This window comes from Acyrthosiphon pisum, chromosome A1 (genome assembly GCF_005508785.2).
Source record: "Acyrthosiphon pisum isolate AL4f chromosome A1, pea_aphid_22Mar2018_4r6ur, whole genome shotgun sequence".
Classification (NCBI taxonomy): domain Eukaryota; kingdom Metazoa; phylum Arthropoda; class Insecta; order Hemiptera; family Aphididae; genus Acyrthosiphon; species Acyrthosiphon pisum.
The window spans coordinates 107,861,749-107,883,436 of NC_042494.1; the positions used below are offsets into that span (position 1 = coordinate 107,861,749).

At 26.6% G+C, this 21,688-nt stretch overlaps 1 protein-coding gene across 1 annotated transcript in view; it reads right to left on the reverse strand.

Annotated features, from left to right (window-relative positions):
- Positions 1–1,872: 1,872 nt before the first annotated feature.
- LOC107885307 (alkaline phosphatase, tissue-nonspecific isozyme-like) overlaps positions 1,873–21,688 on the reverse strand; it is a 58,183-nt gene continuing 38,367 nt past the window's right edge. Inside the window, exon 3 of the mRNA XM_029487996.1 lies at positions 1,873–2,729. Coding sequence (XP_029343856.1) covers positions 2,452–2,729 — 278 coding nt within the window. The 3' untranslated portion in view covers positions 1,873–2,451. The remainder of the gene's footprint in view (positions 2,730–21,688) is intronic.

Consider the following 21,688-nt stretch of genomic DNA (forward strand, 5'->3'; position numbering starts at 1 on the left):
AAAATAAAAATTGTGGTGTAAAGTATTTACAGTTATTCGTTTTTAAATTACAACAAAATATGAAAATCGCTTCGTGAGAAATCGAGTGAGTATCCAATATTGTAAACATTTTAACTTAAATGCTCATAAAAATTTATTTGATTTTTCGGTAGACATTTTTTTTTTTTTGATAAAATCAAATAAATTTTTGAGGAATCTTATATTAAATTTTCAATACTTAGATTTAAAAAGAAAAAAAAATTATGATTTCTTACTCAAAATAATTCGCACATTTTCATCATTTTTACGTATTTACTGTCAAAATTTCAAAATTTTATTGATATCTATAAAAAAAAAAAACTAAAAAACTGGAAAATGAAAATATCTGTAAACAGCTCTAGATATTTTTAAAATAGTATGGCGCATAGAAAATGATATAATAAACATTCAGTGAACATTTTATGTATCTACTTTCATTTGTTTCAAAGTTCACTAAAAACCAAAAACCGAATTTGAGTAAAAATTCGCGTTTCCTTAATTTTTTTCGTTTCTCAGTGCTTTCCAAACTACTGTAACTTTAAATATTGACCTGCTCAGTACACCAACTTGATTCACTTTCCCATCGAACAAGATACTGAAGTTGAAAATCGAAGCATTATTTTAACTACTTATCGTGTACCTACATAGACACAAATAAATAAAATACCTACACATAATTAAATAATTACATCATCACACAAATCAATACAATCATCGCTTGCAATTTAGAATAAAGTTATCACTATTTAAAACCATACTAATATATTATTATAATTTTATGATAAAATTTCTGGCTTAATAATAATTATTGTCTCTAATTTAATATTCGCTAATCTTCTACACTTAAACTAGGTAAAGGTTATATAAATATTCTAATTTAATATAGATCAATCATCAAATACCTGCCGTATTTGTCAATTATCGAATAGTCTCAATAAATAATATTAATTAAATGTACAACTGAAAACTATCTGTCACTCTCATTAATCTTGTTTTATCACTGAATTCGATGCAGATTAGACTCAACTATTTTTTCATTAATTGTAATGTTAATCAGCATAATACTGAATATCAAATACAGAGAAGAACTACTAATGACCCAAGTATTCAATTTCACCATGAAATTATTGTTCCGCTTGAATAACGTTTATTTTTATTCGGATAATTTTAATTTATTTTGATAATTAAAAGTAAATAATATTTAGGTTGCCTTTTTAAAAATTAATCTCAAAACCACAGTTGAAAATTAATTTAATGAAAAATTCGTTATAACTTAGTTTCCTAAATCACATTTTAATGAATTAATTATTACCGTTCCAATAATATTTTAATATTAGGCATTAACTGTAACAGTATTATAGGAATATTGTTTTATAGAATATAATATTACATTACCTACCTACCTACCTATCTATTAATTGATCAATTTTTTCGTAGATGAAAATTGAATAAACCATTTAAAGTGTTGATCCATTATTTGTAGGATTTCAATTCGGTATCTTGGTATAAAGGTTAAACCATACTACATTATATAAACTGTATAATATACCTCATTATCAGTGTTCGGATTAGATAGGTACTTTTTTATCTAGATAAAGATAAAGATAATGCAACTCGAATGTATCTAGATAGATACAAAAGATAACTTAATTCATATTTATCTAGATAAAAAAAAAGATATACTTAATTAATTTTTAAATGGTTATACATTTTGGTACTTAGCAACATAATAACGATATAAATAAAAATAATTACATTATTTATAAACCATAAACTTTGTTTGAAAATCTGTATAAATATTTAAAAATTTAGTGCAATTTCGCGATTTTTATTAATAAAAATGTATCTAGATGAATTTATTTAGATTAGTAAAAAAATTATCTAAAATGAACGTTTAGATACCTTGTAACTATTTATGTAGATAAGTCCGAACACTGGTCATTATCTTACTACGAGGATCGATAAGAGTCATGTGTATTATAGGTACACGACTATTAGGGGGGAGGGGGGGGGGGTAATTTTTTTTCTTACAAAACCTTACTACCAAAAAAGTCTTGACAACGAAGCTAAATAATAACTATCACTTTAATTTTGCATATTAAATTAAACAGTATTATAAGGAAATGTTATTACAAAATGTACCTAGGTACCTATATTATTAATTGATTAACGCTTTCGTATACGGAAACTGAATAAGCCATTAAAAAGTGTCAATCCATAATTCGGAGGATTTCAATTCGGTACCAGCTATAGGTGTATACTATATAGGTTAAAACATATTGCATACTCTAAACTGCATAATAATAATGATATATATTATATACCACGTGGATCAATAAGAGTATTTATGTGTACAGGTACACAACTAATGTTCGGGGAGTGCTTATATATATATATGTTTTTTTTACACAAAACCTCACGACCAAAAAAGTCCTAGCAACGAAACACTTTGATCAGATCATTAGAATAACGTGACCAACATCCTACCTTTGCCATTGCCACAGCGGGAAACGTATCCCAAATCAATTGCTCCTCTTCACCTTGGTTGCCCCGTCTCTGTCCTTTGAATATCCTCGATGCGGTCAACGTAGACGCGCCCATTCCATCGCCGACCAAAAACACCACGTTTTTCGCTCTTCCCATTTTACCCTCGAAACTGGCCAACCGTTTTTTCAACGCGGATCGGGCCTCTTCGTACCAATGGTCGCGATCTGAAAAAAAAATATAGTTTATATCATCAGTAAAACATTCAGCTAGCTGTTACATAGAATATACTTGAATGTTGTCATTCAAAAAAAAAAAAAACTTAATATATTATAAAGATAAACAATATTTAAAAAAAATTGAATTTTTCAACAAACATGGGAAATCTTTTTTTACAACATCAATATTGCTTAAAATAATGAGTGGTTCATGATAAAAATATAATCACCTATGAAATAATCAGAGTTGGTGTATTTATTCATTTTTGAAAACTTTATTTTTTAGTTTAAAACAAAAAAAAAACTACACAATATTCACTTGGATTTTACACTGATTTAAACATATGTTTCTTTCGTTTTAACCAATTGACAAAACGTTTAAAACGAGTTGTTTTAAATATAACAACGCTAGCAATAATGCTCTTTTTAATACAAAACGTTATTTTTTAAATGTTTTAGAAATTATCTACTAAATTAGTAACTCGTATATTTATTTAGGTTCGTAAACTTTGTTCATAACGCAATAACTTAGGGTATTTATTCGTTTGTGGTATGTAGTAGATTAATTTAAGTAATACAATTTATTCGTTTTTAATTGAAAATTTTAAGACAATCGAGTTTATAATGACATATTGTTGAATATTATAATCAGGACGATTTACACAGTTGGTACATTATATTCATAAGACGTTAAATGCGTACATTTAATGTAAATATTTATAGTTTGAAGTCTTTGGCACTTTTAATTACTGCTGCTGTGTTCAAAGGAAAAGAATTTTAGGTACTTCGTTAGTTAGAAAATATTGACGATGTAATTATAAGGATATCGGCTACCCCGAAGATAGCATATTTTTCGTGTTATTCCAAAAGCCATTCAATTTATCATATTATTCCATTATATTTAACCATGGTATAATCCACAAGAAGCTTTTAAGTTGTATTTCGCGATTCCTAGAATATAGAGTGGATCGTATTTCAGATTATTTATATGGTATATTTTTTTTTTCCAAAATGATATTGTGTGTAAATATAATTCAAGTAAACAATAGTACATTCCTATTTTAATTAATTTTCACAAAATAATGTGAATAGTTTATTTAGATCTTAAAATAGCAATTACTATAATTTAGACCATTTTTTACTCAAACTTATCCACTTATAATAGTTATACAAGTTTATTTTTCAATTATTCGTTACTAATAAATATAACAGTGTGTTGTTGCAACAAAGTTTGAACATACTGAGTAATATAATGGATACATTTCCGATAACTTTTCGCATAAAACACGATGATCTTAACAGATCTGTGTTTACAATCCGATGGAACGTTTGTCAGAAATATTATAACAGGTACCTATCGGTTTTATATAATTTTTGGTCTTACGATTGTAGTGATATGATATTACCATGATAATCATAATAAAAAATATAATAATATTCAGAAAATGACAATTAAATTATATAGGTACCTAATAATTGGAGTATTTTTCGAACGATATCTGTCGGGCGATAAAACTTTTTGCAAGGACACGATATCATTTATCACCCCTAAAACGGAATACATATATAGAGGTCTGCACGTATATAGTTATCTTAAATGAATCTAACCCCGGGGAGCGTTTTGGCGAATATATACAAACGAAATCGATACATAAAACCGCTTCGCGTTAATGGTACGAAGTTGACCAGAAAGACGGGTAAAACGAAAATAAACAAAAAACGATTTTAAATTGACGAAATTGCAGCCGCGCGTTATATACGATATTATATGTTCGGTTGTTCGGTACCTACCTACCTATTTCGATATAAATTATTGTGCTCGATGTAGGATACAATTTCCTATATTGGTATACTATAGCTTGTTTTTTCCGCCATACCTATAATATAATATGATATTATCAGAGAATGTTTAAACGACGTATTATTGAACAGTGCGAATCGGGAGAGGCATTTCCCATCATAACTATTCGATATGACGTCATCATCATAGCGCGGGGCCATATTTTATAAAGTATACTCGGGTTTATTGGGACGCATCGGTTGCGTGTGATTTTGTTGTCCAAATAAAGCTGTTGTCCCAATAATCCGAAATGAAAAAAAAAGAAACATATCAGTTTGTTGGTGGTTAGTTAGGTACTGATTTTATCAGTACATAGTTTATTACAGAAGAATATTTTAAATTTTAATAACATTATAAATAATATTTAATAGGTACATATTATATTATTATACAATATCATATTATGTAATTTAAATATAGAACTATAATGATTTTTAATACAGAAAAAATCTACTCTGCCCTACAAAGCAAAAGTGACGTATAAGAAAAATGCGTGGTTTTTATTATTCATTTGAATATAGGTACCTTTATTATTAGTAAAACATGATATCTACCTGTATAGTTTTTTTGACGAGGAATGCAATAAAGCAATAATAAAAGAGGATTATTCGCTTGATGTGTGAATAAAAAAAATATGTTACTGCTTTGCGATATGAGCCGTAAATAATATTTTGAATTGGTTAGGATAATTCTAAGAACTCGTTCACAGTCCTAAATACTGTCTACAGAAAAAAGAACCATCATCACATTACAAATAAAAACGTACATAATAATACTCGTGGAATAAATTGATAGCACGTTTTGAGTTAAGATTTTTATTTATTCATTAAAATCATATTTTATCAGTAGGTAAGTTAGAAATAAAAAAAAGATTTCTAAAATGTGTACAATTTATTTGATATTGACGTGATTAAAAATATGTTTATTTTACCTACTTAAATTCAACTTTTGAATAAGTGACGTATAAACCAATATATTAGTTTTGAGATAAATACGTGTTTTGTACTTTTAATTTAAATATACGCCTTTATTTGTTATTATATTTGAATTAGTAAAACATAATTACCACCTTTATATATTTTTTTACGATGAATGCAATGAAATAATGATAAAAAGTATCATTCACTTATTACATGAATAATAATTACTTTTATGTTATTACTTAGTGGTATGAGTCGTACCTATACATCTTCTATTTACCTATTTACTAAGGAAAAGTTACATGCCTAGAACAAGGAAATGTTCACCGAAAACACCGTAGGTATCTATAAATAAGCTTCTAACTATAATATTAAAATAAATAAAAAGTATAGTTTATAGTTTAACATGGGTAGTTTTAACTTTTAACCTACATATTATATACATTTACGGTGTTCATAATAAGTAAATGTAAGATATGGGGTTCTTACTTAATACTACTCGTTATTTTTTGTTGTTACTTACGGCATTGCCAAAGAACAATAATTGTGTTAATAGTCTATATAATTTACGTAATGTCAAGGGTATTTTTTACAAAAAAAATTGTGTAAAATTGGTTTACCTACCAGATGCCATATAATACCTAACAATTAAAAAAAAAAAAAATGTTTTGAGTAATGGCACTTTTCCTCAGCGGGGAAACTGTATATGCCGGTCGAAAACAAAGAACACAGAGCGCAAATAATATAGAGTTCAGAGTTGTACGTCGTACAGTGTTAGGTATGTGTTGTAAGAAATAAAGATGGGGTGCTCGTGAACAAAGTCTCGTACTATTTGTTCCGGATCGTCTACGTGTGATTATCATATTATCGCTGTACCACGGTGGTAACATAATATACCGAGGCGAAACACAAATAATTAATGTAACCAAATTATGACGTTGTACCTATATTGTTTCCCATTTACAATGATTTCATGGAAATGCATTTAGACAATGCATGGAGTATTACGTAGATAATATGAAATGATATGTACCTACACGGCTACGATTTTTTAGACGTACGAAATAATAATATTGTGAAAGATGATATTTTTTTAAAACTCACGGGTAAGCTTGTGTTGAAATAATTAAAAAAAAGTGCTAAACGGATATTATGATTTAATATCACTCGTTTTGGTGTATTCGTTACGATGCACACCAGTGATAATAAGATGAATGAAATCGGTCCGTTAACAAAGAAAATATATAAATAAATAAAAACGTGCTTTATAGTTACAAAAATTTGATTTAATCCGAATTTAAATTCAACTATATAATTGTTTTGCACATAAAAAAATTCAAAAGAAAAAGATTTAAAATAATAACATTACAATGAACTGTTTAAAAAACCTTTAATAATATGGTATATAGAACCCTATCCCCTAACACGATTTGGCCATACAATTAAACTTACCTAAATCATTATATTATTTAATAAAAAGTTATTAATATTTTAATGGTCATATAATATTTTATAATTATATTTTATATTCTTATAAAAACACTACCAAAAAAAAAACATATTATTTCATATTTTTTGTCAATACGAAAATCTTTAGAAACTTTTCACGGGCCAAAAAAAAAAAAATTATATATAGTTAAACAGTATAGATACCATGATATTTTTTAGAAAAAACAAAGTCTACCAAATTCATTAAACGGATCAAGAGAGCAAGGAAATTTCTCCATAAAAAGTTAACGACAAATAAAAGAAGATGCATTTGTCGGGCAGGTAAAAAAAAAAACAATAAACAACTTCTCACCCTACTAGACAACATAATATAACTAACACGACAGTATCAAATTACTAAAAAAAAAAAATAATAATAAAAACAGAGGTATTTCTTTATCTTTATACTTTCATTTTTATTATTATAAAATGATACAATATTTCATAATACCGAACACCAAACTTGTTAAAAAATTTAATTCACATTGTGTTATATATATTACAATTTACAACGAAACATAATATTGAATATTGTTATTACTAGGTATACTAACTCATAACAACGTTAATAAAGAAATTCGGTATGACATTATAAAACTAACGTGAACTTTAAAAACTTGTATCAGCTATATCATAACTGGAATTAAAAATCGATCTTATCGTAGTTTTACAAAATATGTATCAATTCATAAAAACCTTTTTTATAATATACAACTTTTGTTCATTTCCCCATTTTCATTTAAAAAATAACACAATTTTCAAATTTTCATTAAACATATTTAATTAATAATATTCAATTCAAAAACATTGTTAAAATAAATAAGTCCAACCAAAATCCTAATACACACCATTGTATATGTATGCATTAACTACACAATACATAATACTATTAAAATATAATTGCATATGAAACTATTTTACAGACATTACCTGTTATAAAACAATTCGACATCTAATCAATAATCTAAGCCCATGACGTATTATTTTCTGAAATGTTGAATGTATCAACTATAAAATGTTATAGTGTAAATTTTAATGCACCATGGGAACACGGTGAAGATTGAACTTCCATGCAATTTGTATAATATAAAATAATTTAATACAATTACTATACAATACGTTGATACGGTTTCATGATTATGCGAAATAAACAATGTTATAGTAGTTAACTTCAATATAACCATACGTAGAATAACACATAATTATAAACATTCCACAAGAATTTACGACGATCAAACGTCCCGTTATAAAATGTAAGTGCACAAAGTTTCTACTATATACGACAACAAACATTCTACGTTCCCAAACCCATTTCCGAAAACACATGCGCTATAATATATGGACCATCATTTGGACTAAACGTTCCGTACAATCGATACACATCAAAAGTAGAAGCGATACTGTTTTTAAAACCATTTATAAGAGCTATTACAAAAAAAACCAACACAGTGTCTCATCGTTTAAACATCAACGAACGCTTTCTCGCCGGCTCACCCTACCACTTTTTACTGAGCAAACGGGCATGTTTTCTGCAGGTATTTTATCAAATTCACCAGGCAATTCCGGTTATTAGGAATTACCATATACCCAAGATAAATAGGATCGACCATTTTGTTTTACTCTTAAAACGTGTTGCTCTATTTCTTATACCTACGTTACGCTAGGGATCATCAATTAATATTTTTGAAACGCCACATAGGAATTTGAATTGTTTGCGGGCTATCAAAATTGCTGACGTCGTTGGCAGAAAACCAATGAACAGAATTGATAAATTACAACACTATAGAACGCGTATAATATTACTGATTTTTAATTTTTTTTTCTTGTCTGTGAGCTGAATGAAATTTGTCCACGGGCCACTAGTTTCAACTAAACATAACAAACTTTTTACATTTTTACGTTCCCAAACGTATTCGAAAAATACACAAACTATAGTATAGGTACGGACAATGTTCGGATTAGATAAGTATTTTTTATCTAGATAAAGATAAAGATAATGCAACTCAAATGTATCTAGATAGAGATGAAAGATAACTTAACTCATATTTATCTAGATAAAGATAAAGATATAAATATTTTTTTATCTAGATAAAAAAAAGATATACTTAATTATTTTTTAAATGGTTATACATTTTGGTATATTTTAGTTGGGCACTAGGAACATAATAACAATAATGATATAAATAAAAATAATTACATTATTTATAAACCATAAACTTTGTTTGAGAATCTGTATAAATATTTAAAAACTTAGTGTAATTTCGCGATTTTTATTAATAAAAAATGTATCTAGATGAATTTATTTAGATTAGTAAAAAAATTATCTAAAATGAACGTATAAATACCTTGTAACTATTTATCTAGATAAGAAAAAATATGAACAAATAATTATCTAGATAAATTCATCTAGATAAGTCCGAACACTGTATACGGACCATCATTTGAACTAAACGTTCTGTAAAATTGTTAGTCGATACACATCAAAATTAGATGCGATACTGTTTCTAAAAACATTTATAAGAGCTATTAAAAAAAAAATAATGACCTAGCTAAATGACAAACGTAGCACGCGAATCGATATTTTCCACTTCAAACAAAATTTATGAATTATAAATATGTATTAATAAGTAACCATTAATTGTAAATATAGGTACCTATATATAGTGGTAATTAGGTGGTTTTTTTTATATTTTATTCGTTTCTATGGTGAGAAACAACGTAAAATCGATTAGAAAATAAAAATATCTGTACCCAGCCCAAAAACAAAATTATGTTTAAAAAAAAAAAAAAAACAGTGTCTCATCGTTTAAACATCAACCAACACGTCTTCCACGCCGGCTCACGGTACCACTTTTACTGAGAGAATGAGTATGTTTTCTGTGCGTATTTTATCAAATTAGCCAGATTGTTCAGGTTATTGGGTTATTACCACACGCAAGATTCATAGTAATGCCATTTTTTTTTATTATTTGAAGAAATCTACAATCTATTCATGTTCTTAGTATAATAAGTAGGTTTGATATGTGACAAGTAAGAATGATATGAATTGTGAGATTAGGGAAGATACCCAGTGGTAACACCCTATAAGTGACAGGAATAACAATGAAGAGAGAGAGAAGAGAGAGAGAAAAAAAAAACATATATTTATAAATATAAATAGATAATCAATAAATAATTAATTTGAGGTTTGGATGTGTTACCTGATAGCGACCTCCAGCATTTTTATTGAGCTTAAGCCCGGTAACTTAGGCCATTAGCTATTTTTGTTTTTGTTTGTAGGTTTTTTTTTGTTAGTGAGGGAGGAACACATGTGTGTTTGTTTTGGCAGAATTTTTGATTTGGACACCCGTAGGTATCTGCCATTCCCGGGTGGAGGATAGCGGCATTTTTTCTCCGGACACCGAGACTTGCCCGAAGAAAAATGCCGCCCATGGCCGAGGTATCGAACCGGCGTCGGTATGCATCGCAACTGACGCCTTAGTCCGCTCGGCCACTCCGTCCCCCGTAACGACGTTTTGTATTAGTCTTAAAGTGTGTTGCTCTATTGTCTACACGTTAACAATTAATATTTTTGAAGGGTGACATTAGGATTTAGGAATCTGGAAATTGTTTGTGGACCATCAAAGTTGCTGACGTCGATAAATTCAAGAGACTTGCACTCGAACTAACCGGAACTCGTAACACCCCTAAACATTTTTAATCATACACCTCAACCTATATAATCCGAATGTTTATTATCAAAACATCTGAATTAACCGAAACCCGAAGACAATATTCTGGTTAACTCGAAATCCGAATATTTTTATATTTCACAATCTTTAGGTGATATAATATAATTTTATATGTATTTTGGGTACTTAGTTCATTTTTAGTTAGTTGTTTGTTTAACAATAACGTGAAACAGTTTTCACTGTCCACTCTTTACAAGACAGCGTCTCTGATGATAAATGATTGTGTTTAGTCCATAAATAAATAAATATCCATTATATTTCCATGTAACTATTTAATAACAAATTATGGGGTTAAAGGTGGCCGATCGCTGGACAAGACGATCAACGAACACGTCTTCCACGCCAGCTCACGCTACCACTTTTACTAAGCGAATGAGTAGGTTTTCTGAGCGTATAATATTATAAAACTCTTCCGGCTATTCAGATTATTGGGTTATTACTTATTACCATACTCGAGGCAGCATCAACTGTTTTGTATTAGTCTATTAAAAATTAATTTAGTTGATGACAGTTCATTGAATATGGAAAATCGAACCAGTTTTTAATTCCTTTCTCATAAATCTAGAAATAATAATATACCTGTGAATCCACTCTTACAAGCCATACCTCCCGGTTCCCAGGTTTCCGTAATTAAAATTTTTCTCTTGTATTTCATTTTAATAGAATATTAACACAAAATAACATTGTAAAATATGTGCGTACACAAACTATTTCAAAAGAAAATATAATGTAATTTGTGCAGACTCATGTATCGCATAATTTATATAATAATAATTAATATTATGAATAGAGGGTAGTCAGAAAGCAAAACAATAAGATAATCATTAGATTTTTAAATATTCGAAAAGGCTATAACGAAAAAGGGTTAATTTATGTTTACAATCTTAGGCTACGTTTATTATTATTTTTGGAATTAAAAAGACAGTGTACCTCTAAATCACCCAAAAGTTCTAGTGAGTTAGGTACCTGCATTGTAATTCCAATGGGACTATGTCACGATCAAGGTAAACTAATCCAGACCAGTGTCCAGAACAAAACACAGGTGAGTAATGTTTTTTTTTTTTACGTGAAATCTTAGAATACAACGAATAACGATTATTCGATTCTAAAACAATAATATGTAAAAAAACTTCATCACATTTCTGGCTGAATATAATAATATAAAAACATACACACGTAATACTCGTGAAATAATACATTTGATAGAACGTATTGAGGTTTTTATTTATCCAGTTAAATAATTTATTAGTATCAAAATTTAAAAAAAAAATTCTAAAAGTTGAAGGTAAAATAATTTATGAGTATTACTCATTGATGTGATTAAAAATATATAAACTGGGCTGCGAATTACAATGTTTTTTTCACTTATACATTCTGACTATGCTACGGACTTCGGAGTGTTACAGAATAACCTGATAAATAAAATAACTTTTATTTATCCTAATCAATATTAAAATAAAAAAAATTGGAAATATTTAAAATATCCAATTTGGTTAACTAATTCTTAGAAAAATATTGATGGTAAAAATGTTTATTTAAGTAAGGTAGTTTATTGTCTTAAAACATTTTAAAACATTATAATTGTTTTGGAGTAAATTAATTTAAAACGAAATAGGTATCTTATTTAAAAATTATGTATTTATAAATTTCTCGATAAAGTTATTTATATTATCCATATAATTTTCATTATTTTTTTCATTCGTTTAATTAGTGTTGGTTTTTTATTTTTATTTGTTACATCTTTGTGTTACAACCTGTATTATAGTGGAGCTACCTATATTATATTTTGATATTAACTATGAACAGTTTCACAATTTTAATTTATGATAATGATTAAATGTGTAATGCATAATATATATATATATATAAGACATTACAAATGTTTACGAGACAGTTTTTGGCAAATATAAAATTAATATACATTCAATTATATACAAACTGCATCCATAAATGCCATGTGACGACACTGTTAACCAATGGTTTGACCCAAAACCTTTAAAGTGTTATTGAAAATGTAATAAACTTTAACGGCTAGATATGTATAGTATTTTTCAATATTAATATTTATAGTAAAATCTTTGAATAATAATAATAAAAAAAAATGTGTTCATTTATGATTTTTATAGAATGTGATAACTAAACCGATAAACACATTTTCTTTATTCGATATAACAAAATTATAAATTTAGAAATAAATTTGAATAATAATCTAACCATTTTATTAAATAATTTATAATAATTTTAAATGTTCTATTAAAATAAAATCAATTTGGACATTGTCCATTGTTTATTCCCCGTAGTTAACCCAAGTTGATCACAATATATAAATACATATTATATTAGGTACCTATAAATAGTACCATAGCAGTATTCAGCCCAGATAATAAAAAATATATATGGTTAAGCTTAAGATAAAGATATTTTTATGCAATATTTTTACGTAATATTTTTTAAATACATATGCGGATGAAAATATGATTTTTTTGTCAGGATAAAATAAAGATAACTCTATGATACATACTTTCATTTTAGTTGCTGAGCGAAGCGACGAATGTGTTGATTTTAAAATGATGTGATGACATGTCTGATGATAATTTTTTTAGTTAATTTATTTAAAATTACTTGCGTTTATGTGGTTATCAGGACTTAAATAGAATTGTCTGGATCAACATTTTCTAGAAAACTTTTTTTTTTTTTTAATTTTGGTGGTTGGTTATATTTGTACATAACTTCATAGTAAAAATAAATAAGTAGGTAAATACTTACTTCCAGGATTTCAGAACTCAGATACAGCTTCCACTAAGTATGATGATTGTTCGACATAATATATTATACGTCAGATTCGTTTAAAAACGAAATACATGAACGATGAACGACGTTTAAGTGCGCAAACTAAGTATTATTAAGTTTTATATGAATAGACAAGAAAATTATTATTTCCTCCGGGAAATTTCTAATAAAATACAAGCAAAGAAATAACAATTCATATCATTGAACAATGGAAATACACTATAATAATATAATAATATGATATAGGTACCTGCAAGTATTTTATTATTCGTAGTTTTAACAAAAATAAAAACCCTACTCACATTCATTTTCAGGAAGTGGTGACGGGAACAGTTTGATACTTTATTCAATGACAAACCAAAAATATAAAAACTAAAAGCAATAATAAATTAATGAAATATATAGATAATTTGAAAATACCGTAAATTAATTTAACTAGATTAGACCTACTAATAATATAATAATTCATGCAGTAGATTTCAATCAGTGTTCCAATTTGTAATTTATCTCGACGAGATAAAGATACTTACATTGGTTTTTCTATCTATACATTATTCGTGCAGTTGTGTATGTTTAAAGCATTGTTATGATGTCTGGTTAGAATAATTATGATTGATGCAATAATGGCATTAGCATTAGTGAGATTATATTATAACAGAGTAAGATAACTTTTATTCAATATCTTGTGATAAAACCGTTTATATTGTGATTTACAATATACAACTATGAAACTATTAGTTCTAATTACAACCCAACATTAAAATCACAATGTTTGGTTCATCATCAATATCATTTATAATTATTATCGGAGGCAGTTATAACATCAAAACAAATACATACAATTTTTTAAAGGTAAAAAAATAATTAATTATGATATATTTCATTCTAAAATCTATTATATTATCTAGGAATTAAGTTGCATCCTCCGTGCGCATAGGCGCAAATAGCGTTTGAGATTTGATGGGGCTAAAGCCTTACTTTGATAGTATTGAATAAGCTTAAAACAAAATGTAGGAAATGTTTGAGTGGGCTATGGAAATTTTTGGGGAGCTTAGTCCCTAAAGCCCCTACTCCTATTTACGCCTATGTCCGTGCACCAATGTGTGTTGTTTAGGTACCTATTTATAATTTTTAACTTATACATACATCTATTTTGTTCTGTCTTTCATACCTATAATTAATGTATCACGGAGGTTTACTTTAAGTATATAAATATGTAAGTACCATTTGTAAAACCAAATATTGAATCTTAAAAATCGTTTTTAAGCCCTTATATAGACGTTTAAATAAATAATAAAAAAAAATAACCAAAAACGTAGTCACGTGGCCACTCGGCCAGTTTCAAAACGAGAACACGTTATTTTTCACGTCTCTAGTTTGGTAGTTTTTGTTTGTATTACGTAATAAAGTCTTTATTATTGATTAAAATAGAAAAGCAATTATATACATTATTGCGTTGCTGAAATTCGGAAGAATTTCATCTTCGGTCCTTTACATATGAAGTGTAGTTAAAAAACAGGTGTGATTTGTTATTGAATTTTGAAGCTTATTCAAACGATACTATTTAAAATCCTTCATAATAACATTTAATACCTAAGAAAAAATAATAAAATAAATGAGGCCAACTAGCTAGTAGCTAAACTTACCTTATAATAATATATTCTCTTTAGGGTTTTCCTTCATTTTAATACATATAACAGCTAACAAGTGTCTCATTGTCATAGCTAATAACTTTATGTTTTAAAATGTTTTTATAATATATTATTCAATAAAATAAAAAACATTGTTTAAAAATAAAAATACACATACGCTATACGCACTCAAAATTCAAAACTTTTTACCAGTTGAAATGTTTGAAAGCTAAAAAAATAAAAGCTCGTGTACTGTTTACTTTTTTGCAGAGTTCAATTTTTTTCTCTGTAAAAAAAGCAAGTTATTTCTTTTTACAATATATTGTCATAAACTTCAAACTAAAATAAAACGAGATAGAATCTCGCAGAGATGTTTAATTTATATTAATAATTGTAAAAGACTACTAAAAACATTTGAGTAAATTGAGAAAAAATCATAATGTCAGCACATTGCACATTGTAAGTTAAAAACATTATTCATTACATTTCTTTATTTTTTTTTTCGTAAAGTAAGAGCGGACAATATTATACATTATCGTTATCTGTAACTCCTAACAGTACCTACACAATTGTGTGTACTTACTTAAAAGTTAACTCAATCGACAATTTTACTTATATAAATTTAATTTTAATATTTAAATTTGTAATTATACTTATTTATTTACGTAATTGAGGGATCATTTTATTCAAAAGGCAAAAATTCTGACACATGATAACATTTTCAAAACAATTTGATTTTACAGACATTTTCAGTTCCCAATTTTTTTTTAGTTTTTTTTCTATAAATGTCAATTAAATTTTACTAAATGGGACAAAAAGCTTGAAAATGTAATACAAGACTTCTAATATATTGTTACAATTACAGTTAAAAAATATTAAAAATATAGAGTCACAATTTTTTTAGGAGCATTTAAAATTCAAATTTTGAAAAAATCAATATAAATATCATGAAAATGAGCAAATTATTTGAGTTAGAAATTCATAAATTATGAGCATTTTAAGTTTGAATTTTAACAAAATGTATCAAATGATTAAAAATGATTGTGTAGTTAAAAAATTATAAAATATTTAACTTTTATAGCTAAGGATTGAAAATTTAAAACAAGGTTCAACGTAAATAGGTAAATTAATTACTTTATTCACAATAATATCATCAAATATACTTAGTAATGTATCATAGGCTAACTTACCGTCTTCAGTTTACGAATGATGATTACAAGTGATAATACATTTTTATGTAAATATTAATTTAAATTGTACACTTTTAATTAAGGTTATTAAATTATTAATTTACTATTTACCTATTTGCAATTTACCTGATAATTGATTTTTGAGCTTGATTAGTAATGAAAAATAATTTTTTAAATATACATTTTAAAAGTACAATATAAATATAAAGATAATTACATAAACAAAGAGCATTGTTAAACACGAATACGTGTTTATACATAATATAGTTAGGAATCATTATAAGAATAAGGTGCGATGTCAAAACCTAAATTAATTTTTTTTGTGATCGAGAGCCAAAAATGTAAATAAAAGAAAAAGATACACATAATGAGAAAAAAAACAAAACTTCAATCAATAAGATTCTTTCACAGCGATTAAAACCACATTTTTTCTAACAAGAAGTAATTGGTTTTCTTTAACTAAGTATAGCTGAGAAGCAGACAATAACTCCAACTGCGCCTGTTAAATATAAAAGCATTTTTCAAAGATTATTATAATGAGCTTGAAGTGTTTTAAAATGTTAAGAATTTAAATTTCAAAGTTCATAATTTATAAAAATAGAAAGAGGGAAAGTAAGTAATCAGTCTGTTACACAGTATACAGGTATCGAGTGTAACTCGTCATTTAATTCCACGGTAATCTATCTGAATTGAATTCAACGATAAAACATTACATTTGAAAAACGACGATTTTGAAGGAAAACTGTCTATACAACTAAGAATAATATTTATTTGTTAAAATATTTTTTATGACACATTTCTATTGCTATTAAAATAAGACATTTTAAATTTGGGATATTTTTTTTTTCGATTAACGTGTGAAACAATTTTATAATTATACATTTCTAGCAGAAAAAACTTTTTTTTAATATAAATCATTTCTTTGTGGACTTCTTGGAAGTGCCGATCTCAGTCCACTTAGATTAATTATATTTGTTATTCTGAATCGTCGTCTATTTGTGGACGACATTAAGATTTATCTGAAAATTTATGTTCCACATAATTGTATTACTGTTCAATCTGATTTTGATATTTCCACAACCTGGGGAGTATAATATAATTCACAACCAGTGGTGATAAAACGGGAGGGATGAGGAGTATATACCCCATGGTGATTTTTTTTAATATTTATGATAATATAAATTATACTTTTCATCATCAAATATTGCATGTTAAAAAATCATGATGTTTTGTTCAGTAGAAGGGATGGTAATTTAGCAATAACACTATGGGGAAATATAGTGCGATTTCTTGCACTTTGTTGAATCGTTTATATTATGTCTTTATACAATTAATCGTATTTGAATAGTTTGTACCTACCTACATAATAATTAAAACTCTACCACGCTCCGAACATAGATCAATGTAATGACAGTTTTAATTTTTAGAAATGTATTTTAGGAGATATTCAATTGTTATGTATATATATTATTGTTATTTAGTACTAACATTTAAATAAATTACTAATACATACCTACACATGGATGATTCATATTATATCTCATTGATGTTAAGTCGTATGGGAAAGATAATCTAATAATAGTGATTGCACCAAAATAAAATTATAACTACCGAAATAAAATCGTTTAATACCCATCAAGTGAAATTCGATTAATTTCCTAACCGTCATTAATATTCCAATCCCTTTATACTCGAAACGACAAATCCAATAGATTATGACAACAACCACGCATTTCCCGTTAAAACTGTAATTATATCACAAAATATAATATATACGATATACATAGGTTTTGCAAATTAAAACACGATGTTGATATTGTAATATTTATTAATATTACTAGTTCAAAATGTTAAATTTAATAAAATATTTTTAAAAAAGTACCTAATAATAATAAATAAATTACATCTATCAAAAATATTTGATCTTAATAAATGGTGATTTGTATTCTAAAGTCCTAATTACCCACTGAAAATGTAGTATAACCTTTATAACACGCTTTAAGTTTATGAACTTTCTAAAATAAAAATATATATATATATAAAATATTATGATAACACTAATTATAGCAATTAATAAAAATAATTTAAAAACAATAATTAGAATTATCATCCGGTACAATATAATCATTGTCATAATATTTTTAAATATGATTTTAAAAGCAAATTAGGTAATAAAAATCTTTGGTGCGGCTACACAATTATCAAATTATAAAATATTTACCTACTTTATAATAGTTTTATACAAATCATGTACAATGTAATAATGTGTCAATAGTTTGTTCAAAATGCATTAAGAAATGTTATTCTGTACACAATTTTACAGCTAGAGCTTTGCGAAAATTATAACAAACAGCATGATAAATTACTAAAAATTACCATTGTTAACTTAATAATTTCTAGCTACTATACATTAAAGTATAATTTATTTATACGACTAAACAGTGTTCAAAGTGAAAAAAATATTAAAGCGTTAGTGTGAAGAACCAAAATCAACCATAAACAATAAACAAATCTTCATTACATTTTATATGAAATGAGAAAATATTTTTGATACCGCAAAAATGCAAAGTAGCAAAGTACTAAGTTACTCTGCAAATTACTCTTAATTAGTGTGGCAATTTTCGAAAAAAATATTTTTCAAAATATATAAATCTTATTTAAATTATTGTATTAAATTATGATCGCTAAATAACTATTGATTAATGTATTTAAATGAGTTTTATATCCCACTCGTATAACTCGTATAAGACATATAAGGTTATGCCGATATTAAAACCATTACAATATAATATTGTCTTTAAATATTCTTATGTAGGTAATATGTTTTTCTAGCAAAAATGTTCAGCTGAAAAATTAATTTATCTGCAAATGGTTCGTAAATTAACTTATTAATACTGATGTAAGTGAAGAATATGAAATTTTTAGTTTTTAACTTTATACTACCAACTTTATACTTCCTATCTAATGATATTTTCTTATATATTCTATATTATTTATCATCATGTACATTTGGGCAGATATACACTTGTACACAGTATTCTATAATATAAATATAAAATACAATTAAATATAATAAAATAGTTAACTAAATAGAAGATATATTTTATATTATATGATAAAATGGAAGAAATGTATTTGAATTTTTAATTTTAGCAGTAATTAAATTTTTAGTCGATTTAAAAATAAATATTTTTTAATGGTTTTTATCTTAAAAATAATTTTACGTTTATAAATGTTCAGCAATTAAATTACTATACTTAGTGATTTATATTTAATGTTACAATTAATTAATTTAGGATATTTAGGATTATTTGTCAACGGATTTGGATATAATTTTAAAGTTTGAAACTACATGTTTCATAATACTTGTGACGTAGATTTAAATTTTAAATTTCTTAATATGCCATAAGAAAGATTTTGAATTTTATATTGAAACATTAATTTTATAAATGAATCACAATATTGGGAAAGTTCCTTTTTAAAAGAATCTCGTCCCTTTCCCCATTAATTTATTTATACAAGAAATCGTTCCAGATCATTGTTACTTATTCAAAGAAAGAACTCGCTCTAAATCCAGTTCCTCTACGAACTCGTTACGATTTTCATTCCTTTTTTAATAAATTTTTTTAAAAAATGCTGATTTTATAATAAAATCTTTTTATTTATAATGTTAGGTTAGAACAACGATCAATTAATCAAACTTAAAACAACTAAAAATACATTCTTACTTATTAAGGTGTAGGAAAAAAAGAATGGTATATTACAATTTAAAACATGTAATCAAAATTTAAAGAAACTGTGATTTTTTTTCACGTTCCTCAAAAAAAGAATTCGTTAATTTCCTTTTTCTTTATTTTTATAGGAAGCTGTTCCAAACTTTGGATTACAAAAATAATTCATTCCAGAAACAGTTCCTATCGGAACGTGTTTCTTCTCAACAATATAATGAAATTAAAATGAAATTGATTTTATATGAAATTGTAAATTTTAAATTAAAAAGTTATAAAGATTTAACTGTATTATAGGCGGTGATAAACAATACACCTATATTCCTACACATTTATGTAGTGACAATGACGTGTTCATCGATATTGTTATAACTTATATCATATCACTATGCATAGTATAAACGTGATAAATATTGGGCACTTCGAAACTACCTAAGTCAAAACCCCAACTAGTAAGTAAAATATCAACGGTGGATAATATTATATTATTATGTGTCCACCTGGATATTATATTATATTAAATAATGAGCATAGTGGAAAATGTATTAAATAGTAACGAAAAGTTGATCTCTATGTTGTTGATACTGTCTCCAAAATTATGAGGTGATGAAAATTTGTTATTTCAGTAAAAATGGGACTTAGAAGTTTTAACGGGACCTACCTACCTAATATGTTGTTTCGTGCATTCTTTTTTTTTATTATTATAAGGAAAACTCTGAGAAGACCAGTAGAGGAGTTTAATAAGTTTTTCGAATACGAGACCCACTTTCCTTAACCACGATGACCGGAGTAATTTACTAGCAAACAAAAGCTCTTTACCGGAACCAATAAAAGCGACGTGCAAACGTAAACGATATTTTGAGAAGTTATTTCCTGTTTTCGAATTCACTGTCCGTTCATTTTTTTTTCCAACCCACAACTAAGATTCCATTTTCACAATTTATCTGGCACATATAATATTATATATTGTATATAATAATATCATACATACAAAAATGTTGCACTTTAATAAATTAAAACGCTTAAAATTTTTATATAATATAATATTTTCAGTATTAATAAAAACAAAATGTAATATTTTATTTTTATAAAGCAGACCACGTTGAACTTTTCACATGCCGTATTTAAATAAGCATATTATTATTTATAATGTACGTGTTATAAATTGGTAGAATCAACAATTTGTATTATAAATATAAAAGTTTATCCTGCGGTAATTTAAACAAAATATATTATTTTAATTTTTGGTTGAGTCTTCGACGACTGAGATCATTAGCCTGTGGAACTGTGAGGGAGGGTACTGTATGTTTTTAACACGTATGTGTTTGTTTTAGCAGAATTTTTAAGTGGGCACCTGTAGATATCTGCCAGGCCCGAATGGGTAATGGTGGCTTCTCTCTCTGGACACCATGAGCCGTGACTGGCTGAAGAAAAATTCCGCGCGTGGCCAAGTTCGAACCGGCGCCTTAGTCCGCTCGGCCACTCTGCCCTCAAAATATATTTTTATATCTATATTATTAGCTAAAAATATATTAACAATATTCCAATTTTTTCTTCGTTTTATTATTATTATTATTCGTCTTAAGTAATTTTGATAAAATATGTAATATTTTGATACATATTTTTAAAAAAACCGCTAGTTGAAATAGT